The 18,969-nt window shown below is 29.5% G+C and overlaps 1 protein-coding gene across 1 annotated transcript; it reads left to right on the forward strand.

Moving 5' to 3' along the window:
• The first annotated feature begins 9,222 nt into the window (after positions 1-9,222).
• Positions 9,223-10,932, forward strand: LOC129304227 (pentatricopeptide repeat-containing protein At4g21065-like). Its single transcript, XM_054943918.1, has one exon. The coding sequence runs from the start codon at positions 9,284-9,286 to the stop codon at positions 10,721-10,723; it is 1,440 nt and encodes a 479-aa protein (XP_054799893.1). The 5' UTR covers positions 9,223-9,283; the 3' UTR covers positions 10,724-10,932.
• The last annotated feature ends 8,037 nt before the right edge of the window (positions 10,933-18,969 follow it).

Consider the following 18,969-nt stretch of genomic DNA (forward strand, 5'->3'; position numbering starts at 1 on the left):
GTTGTGATGGAGGAAGTCACTAAAGCAAGAGATGAAGGAAGAAAATTTACTGTTAAGTGGAACAATAAGAATCAAGTAGTTGACAGTCATAAGTTCATCAGTTATATTGGCATGGCAGCGAAGTCCTTAATGCCTATTACTTTAAATTCTTGGAAGAATGCAACTCTAGCAATGAAGGACGCAATGTAGAGAACTTTAATAGTAAGATACTATTACTTTGCTTATTTTTTAAAACTTAATGTTTTGCAATCGTTTGTTTAAATTGACATGTTTGTCTTGTAGTTAGGATTTGAGATCGAAGAGAGGCGCGAGAAGTTTGTTCTACAGAAAGCTGGGATAGCCATAAGATCTTTTAGAAGTTTTGTTACTCGTAAATTTTTAGCAAACCTGACATAGAGGGTATCGAAGATACAGTTCCTTCCCTTATTTTGACAATTGTAAATGAGAATGAATGAAAAGCTTTTGTCAACTCACACCGCAATCTAGAGTTCAAGGTGATATTAATATTATTTTATTTATGCATTGTTGCTTTTGTTGTCACCTCCTTTTTATATTAATTGACTTGTCATGTTTTATGTTTTTTCAAAGGCATTAAGCGCCAAAAATAAAAAGTTGGCGAAGAAGAATGAATATACATATAAGGCCGGACGTAAGGAATATGCGAGAGTTGAAAAGGGCTTGATTGAGAAAGAGCAAGCGTCTGAGGGTTCTATATCCCGTGGCAAGATTTAGGCTAAAGCTCGAAAAAATAAAGTAGGCAATATTGACAACCCAAAAACAAAAGCAGTTGTTGAAACAATAGCAAGTATTAATGATATATTGATATAATATAATTAATTTTTACTTATTCACTTTGCTTTTTTCTGCTTCACAAGAGACTTTGACTCAGGAGGCATTAGTAGGTACTCAAATTGTTGATGAGGATACATTGAAGAAGGCATTGGGGAATATTGACCATCCTGGTCATGTTTGGGGCATTGGCTTTAGAGTCACAAGAAAAGATTACTTTTGCGATGCATTTAAGCGTAGTAAAATGGCTGCTTCTTCTGCTGAGGTTCAAGAGTTAAGGCAAGAGCTAGCGGAATAGAAGCAGCAGATACTAGTATAATCACAATAGATACAAGAACAATATAGACTCATCGACAAGCTATTAAGTTGGAATAAGTTGGGGCTTTCACTAAGCAACAGTAGCCTTAGTGTGAATGATAGTTGCACAATCCCATCTTAGCTCCTACCTGAGGTATTATTATTCATTTTACAATAATCTTACACATAATACTACTTTTATTGTTCATATTACATAATTTTTTTCTTTTTTTTTAAATTTGTGTAAGGTGAGATCGACGTTGATTGTTTGGCAGAAGAAGGCCATATGGTTGCATTGGGGCGCATGTACATTGCTGGGCAAGTGATGCTTCACAATGAACACATCCCTGAAGGGATAGTGAAAGTCTCTTTAAAGACAGTTAAGGACCCTAATTATGATCTATCCTACCCTACTTCGAATACAAGGACAGTAGTAGATGCATTGCTCAGCTTTGTTGCATGGCCGGTTCATCTTCTTCGTATTCAGCACCATCTCCAAAGGTATATTTATTAAACTTATAATTGAAAATTAATTTATTTTGCATTTTTTTATACTTGATATCTAACAATCTTATATGTTAAAAAAATTAGCCTGTTGATAAGCCAGTGGGAAAGAAAGCACCAGAGGCTATGAAAGCATTCACTACTAAGTGGAAGAGGGAAAAGGATAAGAAGTACTTTGACAAATCTAAGGAGTACATCACATTTCTCAGAAGACACTGGTTCTCCCTCAAGCCCATCTACCTAAAGCCCCTTAGCCTCAAGCCTCTAAAAGTCAAGTCACACCTAAAAAAAATTGGCAATTGCTTAAGACTTATGCCGAGATGCAAGAAGGAGTACTGCTCCCTTTTCCTACGGACATGTATGCTGATCCACAGTCTTTTGACCAAGTCAATAATAAGGTGTTGGATGATTTATCCAACCATACAAAGGCTACCACTACCCTATGTAACTTATATATGAGGTATGTTTTTGAAACTTTTCATTAAAAATTCAGCTATATATATACAGACACACATTTTAATCATATATTGTTCTATTTATTTCAACATTTAAGGAACCTTTACACTACCATGCTTGCTGGAAGAGATATAGCATGGAGGATTATATTTGTCAGTCCTCATATGGTCTCTCCTTATGGCCACGATATAATGAGTCCTAAGCAAGGTGTAGAAATATCTTAGAAGCTTTCAAAGTAGCCAACAAAAACACAATATTCATAGCATCTTATTGTGAAAGGTAAGTTACTTTACGATGCTTTACTTTAATTTATTCAAAATGTAATCATTTATATGATACTTTCTAATTCTAATTTTTGTCATAGGGGACACTGGATGTTGCTTGTGATCAATCTAACTTTAAGAAGGGTGTGGTACCTTGATCCTATTCGAAGTGGCCATCTCTCTAACAGACCACATATTATGGAAATGATTAATCAGTAAGTTGATTAATTTGTTTGCATATATGTAATTTGTTCTTTTTGTATGAATATTTCTCATGTCAAGTTTTCTATTTCATGTTTGGGCCATTGTCATGTACTGCAATGATGTTGATAAACAATTTCAACAACTAATAAAGGGTAGTGGTCAGTTTGATACAGTAGCATCATGGACAATTGTCAAGGTATATGTATTTATCATTAATTATGTTAGAAATGTCACTGTATAGGTCATATCATATATTAATTAACTATTTGATTATTTTATCCATTATATGATTGTAGTACCCAGAGCAAGCAAACAAATTTAGGGATTGTAGGTATGCTGTCATGAAATTCATGAAGGACATAATCCAACATGCTCTAACCCAAATTCTTTTGAATGATGTAATTGTCTTCCTATTCATTAATATTTTATTAGTTTTTATCAATAAACATGATTTTAATTTGTTGCTATTATTGTTGCATATAGTATTATGATGACACATATTGTGACACGTATACTCATGCTCAAATGGAAGAAATCTTTGAAGAGTTAGCACATGATATTTTTGAAGCATGGTTTGCTTTCAACAGCCAACAGCAGTGATAGTTAAGAAACTTAGGCAAATTTTGAAATTTGGAGTTTTATGTTTTAGCCATTAATTGCTTTAATTTAAGCACTTCAAGTTGTATATAAGTTTTTTATAGGAATTCATTGTACATTTATATGTATATATGTAACTATTATTGGTTGAAATTTGTGTCTGGGTGTTGGAATATCATTTTGTAATTTACAATGCAGTAGGTTGCTAGAAATGCAGGGTGGACAATGAAAAAAATTAGGTCATAATATTCAATGGTTAGGAGAGAAAACTGCTGAATGTGATCACAAAACTATTCAGCGGTTTCATCACACGACAGCTGAATGAGTATATATATTCAACGGTTATTAGTGAATAACTATTGAATAATATGAAAATAGTCAACAAGTTTTAGTCTAGAATTGTTGAATATTATCTCTCACAATTTCTCATTTTCAAATTTCAAAAATTTATGCAACGGTTTTGGAATAAAAACTGTTGAATAAATGAAAAATATTTAATGGTTAAAAACAATTGAATAAATGGTCATAGAATATTCAGTACTAGCTTACTCAACGATTCATAACCGTTAAATAGTAAGGAAAATAACCGTTTTATATTTTATTTTTTGACATAGTATATTAGCATATCAATTTTAATTTTTTAAATAAAAATGATTGGTGTAAAAAAATAATCATTTGAAACTAATAGTATTAGAGTTAGAGGACTCGGATGGTACTTTATAAAATTAAAAGAATCAACTGTAATCTTATAGAAAGATAAAGGATTAAAGGTATATTTTAGATTTTGCTAAGAGCCTAGTGGAAGATAAAAATGTGTCTCATTACTCCAAGATTAACACAACATGGCATTATTAGGATGTTACACTCACACTTAGCATTAGGGCTTTACAATAACCTAACGACCTAGTATAACATGGTCTAAATCAATAAGACTCGGTCCAAGAAAAATCAATCTAACAATGAACTTAGACAGACCAAATTGGGTTGGCTTATTAGTTCAGATCGAGTTTTGGACCAATACTAAGAAGCATTTAGTCTAATCCAAGCTGGTATTTTATTTTATTTTATTTTTAAAATTTGGATAATGTTGCTTTTTTTTTTGTCTTTGAATAACTTTCAAATCCAAACCCTTCGAGGCTTCAACCATGCTCCTGTACCTAGTTGCAATCACTCTCCCCATGACTATTCCTGTTGCCTTTCTTTCATCTCAGTTCATCCTCCACTGTTGACGTTCTTCTATCAATTAAACAAATTGCTATCTTAATATTTCAACAAATCTTCATCTATATGCATTGACATCTCACAAATCTCTACTCCAAGCCTCCATCTTTAATCTTCCTCAGTTAATCTGGGTTTTGTGGCTTTTCTTCTTTGCCTCCTTTTCTATTCTAAGAATCTATTTTTTTTACAATATTTGTCAAAATATTGCTTTGATTTTTCTCATAAATCATAATGTTGGATAATGTTGATTCATTGCAAATATTTTTCTTGTATATCTTCATATATCTCTACATGCTCTTCATCTTCTTGAATGTGGCTTGGCTTTTAAATTAAACAAAAAGAAATTATAATTTGGTAGACCAGTCTTCAAGTTGAGAGACTAAGCCTATCCAATCCACCACCGAGTTTATACTTGACTAGACCAGACCTTAGATTGCCAAGTATAACCTATGGTGATTTTAGACTAGACCTCAGGTTGAAACTAAACTTGGTCCAACTTGATATTTGCATAGCCCTACTTAACATTAGAAATGTTTGAAATTTTTTCCATTATTCAAACCTCACCTCATCACCTTATCAGTCATTTTTGCCAATTAAACTAGTCTCAGGAAATTGATACATATGTTGTTATATAGATCCATCCACAAAATATGGCTGGGCATGATAATTTTCATCCAAGTATATATCTAAACTTTTTATATATAATATAAGAGAAAAAAAGAAAAGCTATTTGATCCCAAAAAATAGAAATCACTTATCAACCTCAGTTCGAAGGAGAAAAGCTTGTTTTTCTGACATATGTTGAAATGTTTAAAATTTATTTTTTAAAAAAAATTAGTTAATTTGGTAATGTTAACATTTTTTGGAAGCCATATTAGGCTTCAATTAATATGGATTGAGTCAAATTAAAATACAAAAACAATATGTCTGATCTAATCTTTGGTGGGTTAGTTACATTGACAGCATGATGTCATTATTTTATTTTAACTACTAAAATTTTGGATGTTTCCCATTCAAAAAATTAATGGAGTATTTTCTTTGATCTTCCCCTATCTCTTTCCATAGAATTCAAAAATTGTATGTTCCACTTTCTTCATTGATGCTTTCAACGGTTTTTTTTTTTTTACATGTCCAAACCACCGTAAGTGAATTTCTATAATTCTTGGAATATTCAAATATAGCGAAAAAGTTTTAAAAATTAACATTAATTGATGTGGATATTCAGTTATGTCATATTCCTATCATATTTGTTATATATATATATATATATATATATTTTGATACATTGATGTCAATTTTAATCTCAAAAAAATAATCTACAAAGTCTTTATAATTTTGCTTAATTTTAAATTAGGTTCCTGTAATTTATTTTGTTTTAATTAAGTTCTTATAATTTGACCTATTATATATGTTAACCCTTGAAAGTTAAAATTAATATTTAATTATTAAATTTTCCAAAAATAAAAATACTCTGAGAGTTTATGGAAAATTTAATTCAATATTTTTAGCCCAAATCAAACGTAGGATATTTGATATGAGGGAAAATAGCATCCAAGAACCTTTATGTCAAATTTATATTATATAAAGACCAAATGATTTGACATTTGCTCTGCAGTCCTCTAGTCTTTCTTTTATATTAATTTCATAAGCAAAATGATAAAATTACCCCTCAAGTTAAAAAAAAGAAAAGAAATCCCCACCATCATAGTTGCTAACCATCAGACCACCGTCGGCAGTCGGTCACCGAAGCTCTAGCAACATATTTATTTAAGAAATATTATTTAGGTGGCTAAGGGAGGGTTTAATCGCATGACCCTTGGCTACTTGATTAATTTCTGAACAAAACTTATTATTTTATAAATGTTACTTGTTAATTTGACAGGGACAATTACAAATTGAAAGTTTTAAAACTTCATGCATTTTACTTGTTAAAAGTCTGAATGTATTGTTGTCAATTACGAATAGGTTATTATCAAAACTAAAATAAATACTTGTTAATGAATGACTAACATTTACAACTAAGCCTTTCTTATCAGTTTTTCTAACTTGTTAAAACTAGAATAGATTGTTGTTAATTCTAAATGAATTGTTGTGAGAACCTAAATGTACACTTGTTAATGAATGACTAACACATACAATTAAGCACATCTTATATGTTTTTCTAGCATGTTAAAGCTTGAATGGACTATTATTAATTTAAAATTAATTATTTTCAAAACTTGAATCGATACTTGTAGTTGATGATTAAAAGCATAGGTAGTTAATGATTAAAAGCACAGGTCTAATGGACTATTACTTTTCTAACTTGTCAAATCCCGATTAGATTTTTGTTAATTTAGAATTAGTTATTGTTAAAACTCAAATTGATTCTTGTTGATGAAATACTAACATGTACAATTATACTTATCCTATATACTTTTCTAACTTGTTAAATCCCGAATTGATTGTATTAATTTAGAATGAGTTGTTGTCAGAACTTGAATAAATACTTGTTGATAAAAGACTAACACATACAATTATGTCAATCCTATATGCTTTTCTAGTTTGTTAAAACTTGAATGGACTGTTGTTAATTTAGAATGAGTTGTTATCAAAACTCGAATGCATACTTGATGCTGATGATTAGAAGCATAGGCCTGATGGAACAGGTGTATAAAAAATAAGTCATTTTAAATTAACAATAGTTCATTCTAGTTTTAACAAGTTTAGAAAAGCATATAGGAAAACAAAATTATACATATCAATCTTTTATCAACAAGTATCTGTTCGACATATAGGATAAACATAATTATACATATTAATCTTTTATCAACAAGTTTCTATTCGGCTTTTGACAACAACTCATTTTAAATTAACAATAGTCCATTTAGGCTCTAACAAGCTAGAAAAGTATATAGCATTGGCATAATTGTACGTGTTAGTCTTTCATCAACAATATCTATTCAGGTTTTGATAATAATTTATTTTAAATCAACAACAATCCATTCGAGATTTAACAAGCTAGAAAAGCAACAACCCATTAGCCCTGTGCTTTTAATCATCAATTACAAGTATTTGTTTGGGTTTTTGACAACAATTCATTCTAAATTAATAACAGTTTATTCGAACTTTAACAAGTTAGAAAAATGAATAAAATGTGTTTAATTATATATGTTAGTCCTTCATTAACAAGTATACATTTAAATTTTCACAACAATTTATTCAAAATTAACAATAGCCTATTCTAGTTTTAACAAGTTAGAAAAATGGATAGGAAGGGCTTAGTTGTATATATTATGTTAGTCCTTCATTAACAAGTATACATTTAAATTTTCACAACAATTTATTCAAAATTAACAATAGCCTATTCTAGTTTTGACAAGTTAGAAAAATGGATAGGAAGGGCTTAGTTGTATATATTAGTTATTCATTAACAAGTATTCGTTCAAATTTTGACAATAATCTATTTGTGATTAACAACAATACATTTGGACTTTTAATAAGTAAAATGCATGAAGTTTTAAAACTCTTAATTTGTAATTATTCATCTCAAGTTAATAAGTAACATTTGAAAAATAATAAGTTCCATTAAAAAATTAACGACACACTGTTATCTTATAACATGAAAGTAGTTAGAAGCTTATTTTACTACTTATATATTTTTTTGCTATAAATAATTAAAGGGCTTTTTAGGTGGCCAAGGGTTACGAGATCAAATCCTCCCTTGGCCATCTAAACAATTATTCCTTGAATAAATATGTCGCTAGAGCTCCGATGATCGGTCGCGAACGACCCTTTAGGTACCAGGGGCTCCTGTGACTTCATCGTCGATGATGGTTCGGTAGCTAATGCTAACGACGGTGGGGGTTTCTTTTTTTTTTATATTTTTTAACTAGAGGGGCAGTTTAAACTTTTAATTTTAAAAATTAATATCAGTTAAGGACTAAGGGACTGTAGTGTAATTTTAAACTCAATTAGTTCTTGATTGATATTAATTTTTCTCAGTGATCCTTAGATGCTATTTTCCCTTGATTTAATATATTGTTTACATTTTATTAATTTTTTAATGAAAATTCTATATGTATAAAAATATTTAGAAGACAATCTAATAATATAAATTTTGTATTATAAACACTATGTAATTAGTTCGAAAATTATGTAATCATTTATAGAAATATAAAAAATTCTTAATTTTGTTTTTTCAAGTAAAAAATTTAAAAATATTAATTTTTAGATATTAAAAAAATTAATTAATCAAATTATAAGTATTCAATTAAAACAAAATATACTTCAACGATTTAGTTTAAAATTGAGAGAAATTGTAAAAACTTTCAAATATATTTTTTCTTTCAATACTCATGTTTAAAATTCATTTTGTTATCCATACATGTATTTGATTATAGTTTTGTGGGTTAATATATAATTTGAAATTTTAATTATAAGTTTAGAGATCATTTTAACCCTAAATTTTTAAAAGATATATTTTGAATGATAAATAATTAAAGTTAGATAATTTCACCCTGCCGTTAAATTTCAACAAACTTTTATTAGTTTTTTAAAAATTGAGACTTAATGTATAATTTTTATCAAATTTAACTCTCCCTTTCACTCCTACCCTTATTTAAAAAAATAATATAGTATGCCCCATTTCAATGAACATTTGATAAAATTTAATAGTGGTGATGAAATTATACCAATTTTAATTATTTTTAGGATTTAAAATATATTTTTTAAAAATTTATGATCTAAATCATTTTTTAACTTATAATTCAAAAAAAATTACATATTAACCTTAGATTTGTCATGGAAGAGTGGAAGACTGGCCAAAATAATGAAATTCAGTTCTGACTTGAACATTCAAAACGATTAAACAAGTGTGCTTGTGACTGTTCTTCTGAGACGAAACCCGCATTACATTGTTGGCCCAGGCACAGCTTCTGTTGTTGGCGTTCTCAAGGCACCGCATATCAACCATGAGAGACTTTGTAAAAGCTCGAAGATTAATGAACCTTTTGGAGCGCTGTTCCACCATGAAACATCTGAAGCAATGTCATGCTCGCATAATCCTTACTGGGTTTGAACACAACCTCCATGTCGTCGGAAAGATCATTCTTTTCTGTGCCGTGTCGGAGCGTGGAGACATGAGTTACGCCCTCTCCATCTTCGAAAGGGTCGAACAACCAGATGCGTTTCTCTGGAACACCATGATCAGGGGCTTCTCCCAGACCACCCAATCCCAAAAGGCCATCCATTTCTATCGCAGAATGCAGGAGCAAGGAGAGAAACCAGATAATTTCACCCTTGCTTTCTTGCTTAAAGTTGTTGGGCGATTGAATTCTGTTTTTCTTGGGAATCAGTTTCATTGTAACACCCTTAAACTTGGCCTCTCCTCCCATGCTTATGTCGGTAATTCTCTCATGCATATGTATGGTTTGCTCAAGGACATTGACACCGCACGCCGCCTGTTTGATGAAATGCCCAATGCAGATTTAGTGACTTGGAACTCAATCATAGACTCTCATGTCTGTTGTGGAAGCCACAAGGAAGCGCTCCAACTATTCACGAGAATGATTCAGAATGGGATACAACCTGATGATGCCACTTTGGTAGTGACCCTCTCGGCATGTGCTGCAATTGGAGCTCTAGATTTTGGGAGGCAGATTCATTCCTGTATTAGAGACACCGATATTGCAGATATTACATCCGTATGCAATTCCCTTGTTGACATGTATGCCAAGTGTGGAGCATTGGATGAAGCATACGACACATTTAGCAAGATGAAAGTGAAGAGCATAGTTTCATGGAATATCATGATTCTCGCGCTTGCATCACATGGTAATGGAGAAGATGCATTGGCCCTTTTTTCAAAAATGGTCGAAGAGAATGGCGAGAGACCTGATGACGTGACATTCTTGGGACTACTTTGTGCTTGTAGCCATGGAGGGATGGTTGACGAAGGAAGAATGTATTTTAAAGTTATGGCCAGAGACTATAATATCCAACCCACAATTAAACACTATGGGTGCATGGTAGACCTTTTGGGTCGAGCTGGCTTAGTTGAGGAAGCATACGGCTTGATAAAGAGCATGCCAGTGGAGTGCAATGCAATTGTCTGGAGAACTTTGTTAGCCGCATGTCGAGTTCATGGACGTGTTGAACTTGGAGCGAAGGTGAGAAAACATTTACTGGAATTGGAACCAGATCATAGCAGTGACTATGTTCTTCTTGCAAGCATGTACGCAAGTGCAGGTCAATGGAATGAAATGAGCAGAGAGAGAACATCAATGAAGGAAAGGGGAGTTCGAAAAACAGAGCCTGGAAACAGCTTCATTGGCATTTCTGGAGCGAGTGTAGATAAACAGTCTATTGAAGGATTGGCGCAATACTGTACGTGGTCATTGCTCCGTGCTTAAATTTATTGTATGGTTTTGTGCACCTGTAACAAGTTTTTATTTTTTATTTTTTTGAGATAAAATTTCCTTTAACAATTAGATGAGATTCACTTAAAACATTGGCCGGCCGATTCTTTTGAGAGTACAGCATAACAGAAATCCTTTTTCTTTTTGTACAGAAGATTGATCCATCTGATAACACATGTAACTTGCTAGTTCAACTTGATGTATCTTTTGTGTCTTGTCCTGCCATTCTTTAATCCCATCTTCTATACTCCCTTCACCCTGTTATGGTTCATAGTAAATCCATCTTGTTTCACAAGTCCAAGAAACCAGTTCTCCAATGGATAATGAAAAACAATGAAATAAATTACTTTAAGCGAAACAAAGAAAGGAGCCATTGAAAAGGCTTGAACAAGAAGGCTGAATGCCTTTCTAGATTTAAAAAAAAATGCAATTTTCCTCATAATAATTAAGTTTTCATGAGATAGTAGTGGGGCGAGTTGTATATTTGAAGGGGAAGTTAGTGCTAGTTTGGAGAATATCAATCAATTTTCCTTGTAATATTGAATCTTGCATGAACATTAAGTCAGATTGAAATATTTATTTGAAATTCTCCTAGCTACAAATTTCTCCAAACACACAACTTGACCTTGAGATTTTATTATGGAGGAACTATATTTGGATCGAACCACTTAAACTAACTATTCTAAGTCAACAATTATTATTATTTTTTTTTACGCAACTATGTAATATCCAAAAAAATATTTCAGATTTATATATTGTAAAGCTTAATTGAAGGTAACGCTTATAAGAATTCTTTTCCCCATCGTTTGTAAGATTCCAACCTTCAACCTTATTTAAGTAAAATCAAGTTCCTTCCACTTGACTAACTGGTTTAAAATTAAATTTTAATATTATGGGAATAAACATAGTTTTATTTTTGAAATATGACAATAAAGTAAATTATATAATTTAAATATAGTAAAAAATATATCTTATGTAAAATTTTAAATTCATTCATAAAAAAAAGAAGTGGAATATATATCTTTGGAATAAAATTAAAATTAGCTATAGTTTAACAAGATAAAATTGAAAATGGGCGTACTTTACTTAAAGGAGGGAAAGACCTGCTATTAGCAATTATATCATGCAATAGCAGATTCAATATTTTATATGTTATTTTTTAATCCAAAAAATTTAAGTGAGTTCGATCTCAAAAACTCTTGACATACCTCTAGTTCAAAATTTTGAATTGATCCAAATTGCAACCTAATATGATTCAAATATAATCCAAACAAGTTGCTAATATAAATTACACCTAGGTCCCATGAAAAATGATTTATTATCAAGACGTCTTGTAAAATTTATAAAATATTCTCAAATCTTAAATTCTATGTATTTATAACTTGACTAAGTGTATTTAAAATTGGACAACTATCATTTTCAACTTGCAAAAATGATAACTTATAATAGTAACTAGTAAATGATTGTTGTCCAATTGTGAATATCTTTAGTAAAGTTGTAAATATACATAATTTTAAATTTTAAAATATTTTATTAATTTTATAGAATTTTTTGATAATAATTTTTTTTACAGGACTAAATGTACTTTTTCCTATTAGATATTGAATGATTTGTCTTTGCTCAAAAAAAAAAAAAAAGAATGATTTGTTAAAAAAAAAAGGAAAAGAAAAGTAAAAGTTGTCTCTAGAATTCGGTTGACATTGGTTATGCAGTTGCTATCATAAATTGCAGTTAAGAAAAGTAAAAGTCCTTTGATCTCCCGCTTGTCATCTTAGCTTTCAGTTGATAAAGTCTTTAACTTTTTTTTTTTTCCAAATATATTTTGAATTGCAACCACCTAAATCCTTTACTTATTTGATCAAATAAGCAAAGTTAAGTAAAAGGATGTTTATTTTTATTTTAAAAAAAATGTTTAGGTTTTGAATCCATTTTTAATTTCTCACAATACATTTACAGAACATTATCTTATTGTTACTGCAAGACATCAAAACGTTTGGAAGCATCAATCTTTTTTTTTTACTGTAAATGATAAATCGGTTTACTGCAGATCTGCAATTTCTTAAACAGAAATAACTCCAACAAATGTTTGACATGCCATCAACTTTTTTATTAAGACAGATAAAAAAGAATCTGGCTTTTGGCAGCTGAGAATAGAAATGGACCTAATAAATGGGTTTATTGGATTGAGCGGTGTAATGGTTGTTGGACCCATTCAATGTTGTCCTTTTTCCATTTTTCCAATATAAAAGATCTTGCTATTATTTTCAGAAATTCTTGGCTAAAGTCTAAACTTAGTACCCATTATATTACCCTACCTAAAACTGTACAAAAATCTTTTAATCTTATCTGGTCCAATTCAATTTGAAATGATTTCAATTTTATTCGGTCTGTATAGACATTGATCCTTCAGGACCAAAAAGACTGAAAAGATCAGACTATTTCTTCAGGTTGAACTGAATAAGAAACTATGCATCCTGACCACTTGATCCAATCCAGTCCTATTAATTTTTTATTATAATTATAATTAATTTATTTTTGATAAATGTTTGAAGTGTAATTAATACTAAGGAGATGATTGTATGAAAATTTGTTGAGTTTGTTACTAAATTGTTGTTGTAATGTAGTGCTGTTGAATTTTATTGAGTGTAGTTTTTATTAAAATTATAAATTTAAATCATTTGGACTATAACAAAAATATTTTTTCTTATTATTGGAAATTATTATGGATTTATTATTATTATAAGTGTTTTTACTATCTTAATTGAGTTTATTATGTTGAAATGGATTATTGCCTCTCATAGAATAAAAAAGGAAAAAAAAAGCTAACTAAGTACTGGACTGATAGGATCAGTCTCCTAGTCCCATGGACCAAGTTTAGTCTTGGTAATTTTCGGATTATCACTGGACAAGATCAGACTACGTGTTGCCTAACCTAATCTTTTTCATGAAAGAGATTGAATTTTGGGTTAGGGTGAAATCTAGTGCCGTCCTGTCTTTTGTGCAGCCCTAACTCTACCCATTTAAAATGCAATTTCATAAAAAAAAAATCAAAATCTTGTAACAATGTTGGGCTGAATGATTATTCCGTCTTTCTGTATTACAAAGTTGGTTCAGAAACAAAGGAAGACCAAAAGTTTTTAAAATTTTAATTTAATATTACAAAATTATTTATTTTTTAAAATTAAAATTTTAGGTAACATAACATTTAAAAAATAATTTTAAAAAAAGTATATTTTAATTAAAAGATGTGTTGAGGTAATAAATTTTGAAATAAATAAGCATAGGGTAATCAATTTTGAAGTCTAATGTTGTTTTTAGTTTTTTTTTTTTTAAAAAACATAAAGAGTAGATTTTGCTAATAGCAGGGGTTATCTCCCGACTTAGGGAAAAATTAAAAATTTAAAAAACTAAATTGCTGCATAACACTTACACCACCTTTCATTAGTATAGTTTTTAATTTTTAATATGCATATATATAATAAAATTTACAATAAAAATTGTATTTAATTTTTTAAAAGTTACAAAATAACATATAACGAGTTTTTATTTAAATTTTATGTACCGCGATTGACAGAACAGAAAAGATTATTTTTAAAATTGTTAATTTTATAATCATATTTTTATTTAAATACGTATGGAGGTAACAAATTTTGGAATAAAAAAAGCATGGGGTCAATAAATTTTAGAGTCACGTATATTTTTAAGTTTACAATATTGACAGAAGTAATCAATTTTTAGAATAAAAATGTGCTATTTTAGTTTCTGAAACGGAAAAATTTAACAAATTATATAAAATAGAATATGCCGCTATTTAGATTTTGTGATATCATTCTAGAAAATTTTCAAAAGTTATATATTTTTTAAATTAACTTTTAATTTTAATTTTATTAAATATTTTTAATTTAAATAATTAATTAACTATAATAGATGGTTTTTTATATTTGAATTTAACCTGATAACAAATTTTAATATAAAACAGGTTATTATTTATATTTTTAATTTAATAAATTAATTTTTTGTTTTGTTATTTTTTATCTTCTAATCATCATAAAAAAACATATGCATGAGAAATAAAAATATTATTTTTAATTGTTATAATAATTTATTTGTAATTACTGATACAATTTTATGTGACATTCTATATACTATTTCTTTTCTAAAATTATCAAATTAATATTTATTAAATATCTAAATTTTATTAATTTTGACAGTCGGTTTGGTTAAGGAAAACGAAGGGGAGGTGGGTGAAAAGTTCGATCTTTCAAATAAAATAAAATAAAATAAAATAAAATAAAATAGAGAAGTGAATTTAAAATTTTTAATTAATTTTCCTGTCTCTTTTAATTATAACATCTTTTCTTTATTAAAATATTACTCTCATTATTTACTTTTGTTTCAAATTTAATTCATTAAAATATTTTATCTCTCTTCCATTCCCTAACCAAATAGAAGATTAAAATCTAGTTGTATGTACTTTTGTTAATTTTAAGTAATAAATTATTTATATGAGAACTTTAAGAAATTACTAACTTTAGAAATTTTAAGTTATGGGGGCATCATATATTGACACATATAAGGATAGACTAGAAAGAAATATTATAAATTATTGGAAGCAATTATCGTATATAAAATGAGAATAAATGCTATATATATATATATATATATATTGTGTATAAATATATTTATAAATTGAAAAAAAAATAGTGGCCTGGGGGTGGCTACCCCCACTATGATGTGAATGGATCCATCCTTGATTAAGATTATAAATGACTAATTATATTTATAAAATTTAAAATACTGTCTAAACTTTAATTTAATGTTTTGTAAATTATGGAGATTGAATTATAGAGAGTAGCCTTATTTGTAAGCCGAGCAAACGTTAACCGGAAAAAAAAAAAAAAAAGAAAAAGAATGAAGGAAAGAAAAGAAAAAACCCGAGCTAAATCAAGACATGGGCTTTGTGCTGCGGGCTGGAACGTGTTTTTAAAATGGGTTCATGGGTCGTAGATTTTTAATGCAACATAAAGTCCAAAATTCTTAAAAAAAAAATGATGCATCTATAGAGACACATGTCCTTATTTCATTTAACATGACAAATTTTTAATTTAGGGTGAAAGGATATTTTTGTCCTCAAACTATTTTGTCAGGAGTATTAGGTATCCAAAAACCAGTTATTTGAGCAATGTCAAGTGTCAGAATTGCACGTTGTAGTGTTATTCTTTGACTAAGCGATGTTAATGTTAATCGTCTCTAGATTATTTATCAAGAAGTAACTGACACCTTAAAGTTGAATAAGGTAAAGCAACTAACATCCCATTTTTTTACTGAAACTTGTTACATCATTTTTAGGGTGTTCGTGTTGCTTGCCAACGATATTCATTAGTTAAAAAAAAAAAAGAAGTTTGCTTGTACTAAAATGATCAACTAATTGTATTGACACTGTCACTTGTCACATTTGTCTATGCAATCATATGTTATATTGATATTCATCAGACAATCCTAAATCTAGTTTTATTTTAAGAAAATTATATTCAGGTCACAAGAGAAAGTTTATTACTCAAAAATTCCATGAATTTTATAAAATACTCTTAAGTCTCAAATTCTACGTATTGACAACTTGACAAGAGTATTGACAATTGGATAACATTTATTTATAACTTATTATTATAAGTTATTATTGTTTATACAAGTTGTAAATAACCATTGTCTAGTTTTCACTATTCTTAGTCCGATTATCAATATACAAGATTTGAAATTTGAGAGTATTTTGTGAAATTTGTGAGATCTTTCATAATAAACTTCTTTTTGTGGAACCTAAATGCAATTTTCTCTTTTATTTTATTGCTTGTTTCACCTAGACAAAGAGACTCATACAAACATAGCTAATGAAGCAGTAATAAATACATCTTGATTATTGCACAGCAAGTAGAAGTAATGAATGAATAGTAGGTCAAGAATTCAAAGTGCAGATGCATGATGATGACAGTACCTTGGTCAAATTAAATCTTGAGGATGTTGAAAAGAACTTTTAATGAGATTACTTGCATTTAGGAAGTTGTACTTCTACCCTTCATGAGCTGTATTGTTTAGCTTGTGTTTTGCTTTGAGTGGTGCTTGCTTGGTATCAACTATGCTCATGCTTTGCACTATCAATTGTGATGGGATATTTTGTGATATGTTTGTCCTTTTATTACAACATGATGATGGTATGTAACCCTAAACTTCCATACTTATGACTGGATGTTAGAAGGTGCATGTGACCTATATTTGATCAACTTCACTAAACCATGCCTGTGGTTCAGTAATGGAAGGTGTTGGGGTTGATGTCACTAAATTGGAGCCTAGAAACTTCCAAAAGGTGTGCACCACTATTGTCTAAATCCTAAATAACTCATAATAGAAGGGAAAGGGTGGCGATGATAGAATCACTGCACTTGTTGTCTGTCCTAAAAGGTGATTGACTTAACTATTTGACTCTTTGTAACATTAAATTAATATTGATTAATGTAATTGAAAGTTTTTCCTTTAATTATTGAAATGATTATCTTACTTCCCATTTATTGTTTTCAGGTGATAGCTTTAGTGTCGTTAGAAAGATTTCGACTAATGATCTCCCCCTTCAACACAGACCACGTTAATGCCGCACCATATACTTGTTATATGCACTGTAATGGAGAGATGTCGTACAAATGCCAAGTATCAAGGTTAATTATAACTTTTAAGATTTAATTTTTTAAAAAATATTGCAATGCCCCTATTTTGTTAAACCTTTGTGTTTATGACTTCTGCTTTGATGTTTGGTCTATTACCTTAGGATACTAAACTAGTTTTTTTTTTCTTTTTAGCTTTCTGTTTTATGGACCTTGAATTTTTACATTCTTTATTATTATGGCATTATAGCTTGCTTATGTGGAAACCCGCTCTACTAAGTGAGCCCTATTTGTATGCTTTTGTCAGGCTCTTCAAGGAAGGATCAATCCTGGTTGACAGTCATTTTTATTTCAAAATTTTATTAGCATTATATTTTGATGGAGTGTTACACAAATTCTATACATATTTGGAATGAAAAAGATACAATAATGATGTTTTTTAGCTTTGCAACCTCTAGAGAAAAAATTTTAATGCATAAAAATATAATTTCTATATATATGTTGGTTAACATTTAAAAATTTGGAATGATGAAAACTCAATAATCTCTAAAACCACATTATTGTACAATGTCAAGTTAAGCTTTTGAATCTTAAGAAGTTTTGTAAAACTAAATAATCTTTGCAACCATGTTGTGGTTAAATCAATGAAAAAGAGTTCTTTGCATATAATGATTTCAATAAATGTTCGAACTTACAAGTGTTGCATTGAAAATTAGCATCACTTTTATAAATTAGTATAACTAATAAGAAAATGAATTGGTGCCTTTTGTTCAGTCATTGAAGAATACAATTAAAATCTGAATGACCATAATCCAAGTATGAGCTTAATGTCATTGTGTTTCTTGACTTATGAGAATTCATACTTATATGAAGTTAAACTTCTAGAAGTTATATATATATAAACCAGTAAGTCTAATTGCATGGATAGAGTGAGATAATCATGAAATGAATTCATTTAACTTGGAAGGATTACGTTTTGATTTCCAAGTTAGAAATCACTCCACCACACAGTCACTAGGCTCTAAGAAGTATCAATTTGTACAGCATGAAAAAAAATATTGGGATAAGAGAAAAAAATCTGATGCTATCAAGCATTGTCTAATATCAAGTGTTTCATGGGAATAGATGGAATTAGTATATGAGATAAAAAATGTCTACTAATCTAATATTGTTAGGTCAGAATAATTATAATGATGTTTAGTGATTATCTTAACTAGTTAGAAGAATGCAAAAAAGTTATGAGGTTATTGGTGTGAAAGCTAAATTTTTGTAAAAGAATAGAAATTATAATATGGTGAATTCCTAAAGCCTGCAATATTAATGCATCACTTAAATTTGTTCCATAAAATTTATCCTCATGAATACTATCAACTCACTTGGGACTTTGTGAAATTCTATCTTAAGACTCGCGTGTGAACCAATATAATCTCAACTCAAGCCACTCATTGAGCTTTGTTTACAATGCCTATTAATGCTCCAAGAGTTCCTTTACATGTGGAGGCTAGAGGGAGGAGTATTAATTTGGATAAAGAAGTCAACTTAGTGGTAGAGGGATTGTTTAGTGTTTCCACATTGTGGGAGGAGTAAATT

Source organism: Prosopis cineraria, unplaced genomic scaffold, assembly GCF_029017545.1.
Source record: "Prosopis cineraria cultivar Desert tree isolate PC_DT_omini unplaced genomic scaffold, ASM2901754v1 PC2, whole genome shotgun sequence".
Classification (NCBI taxonomy): Eukaryota; Viridiplantae; Streptophyta; class Magnoliopsida; order Fabales; family Fabaceae; genus Prosopis; species Prosopis cineraria.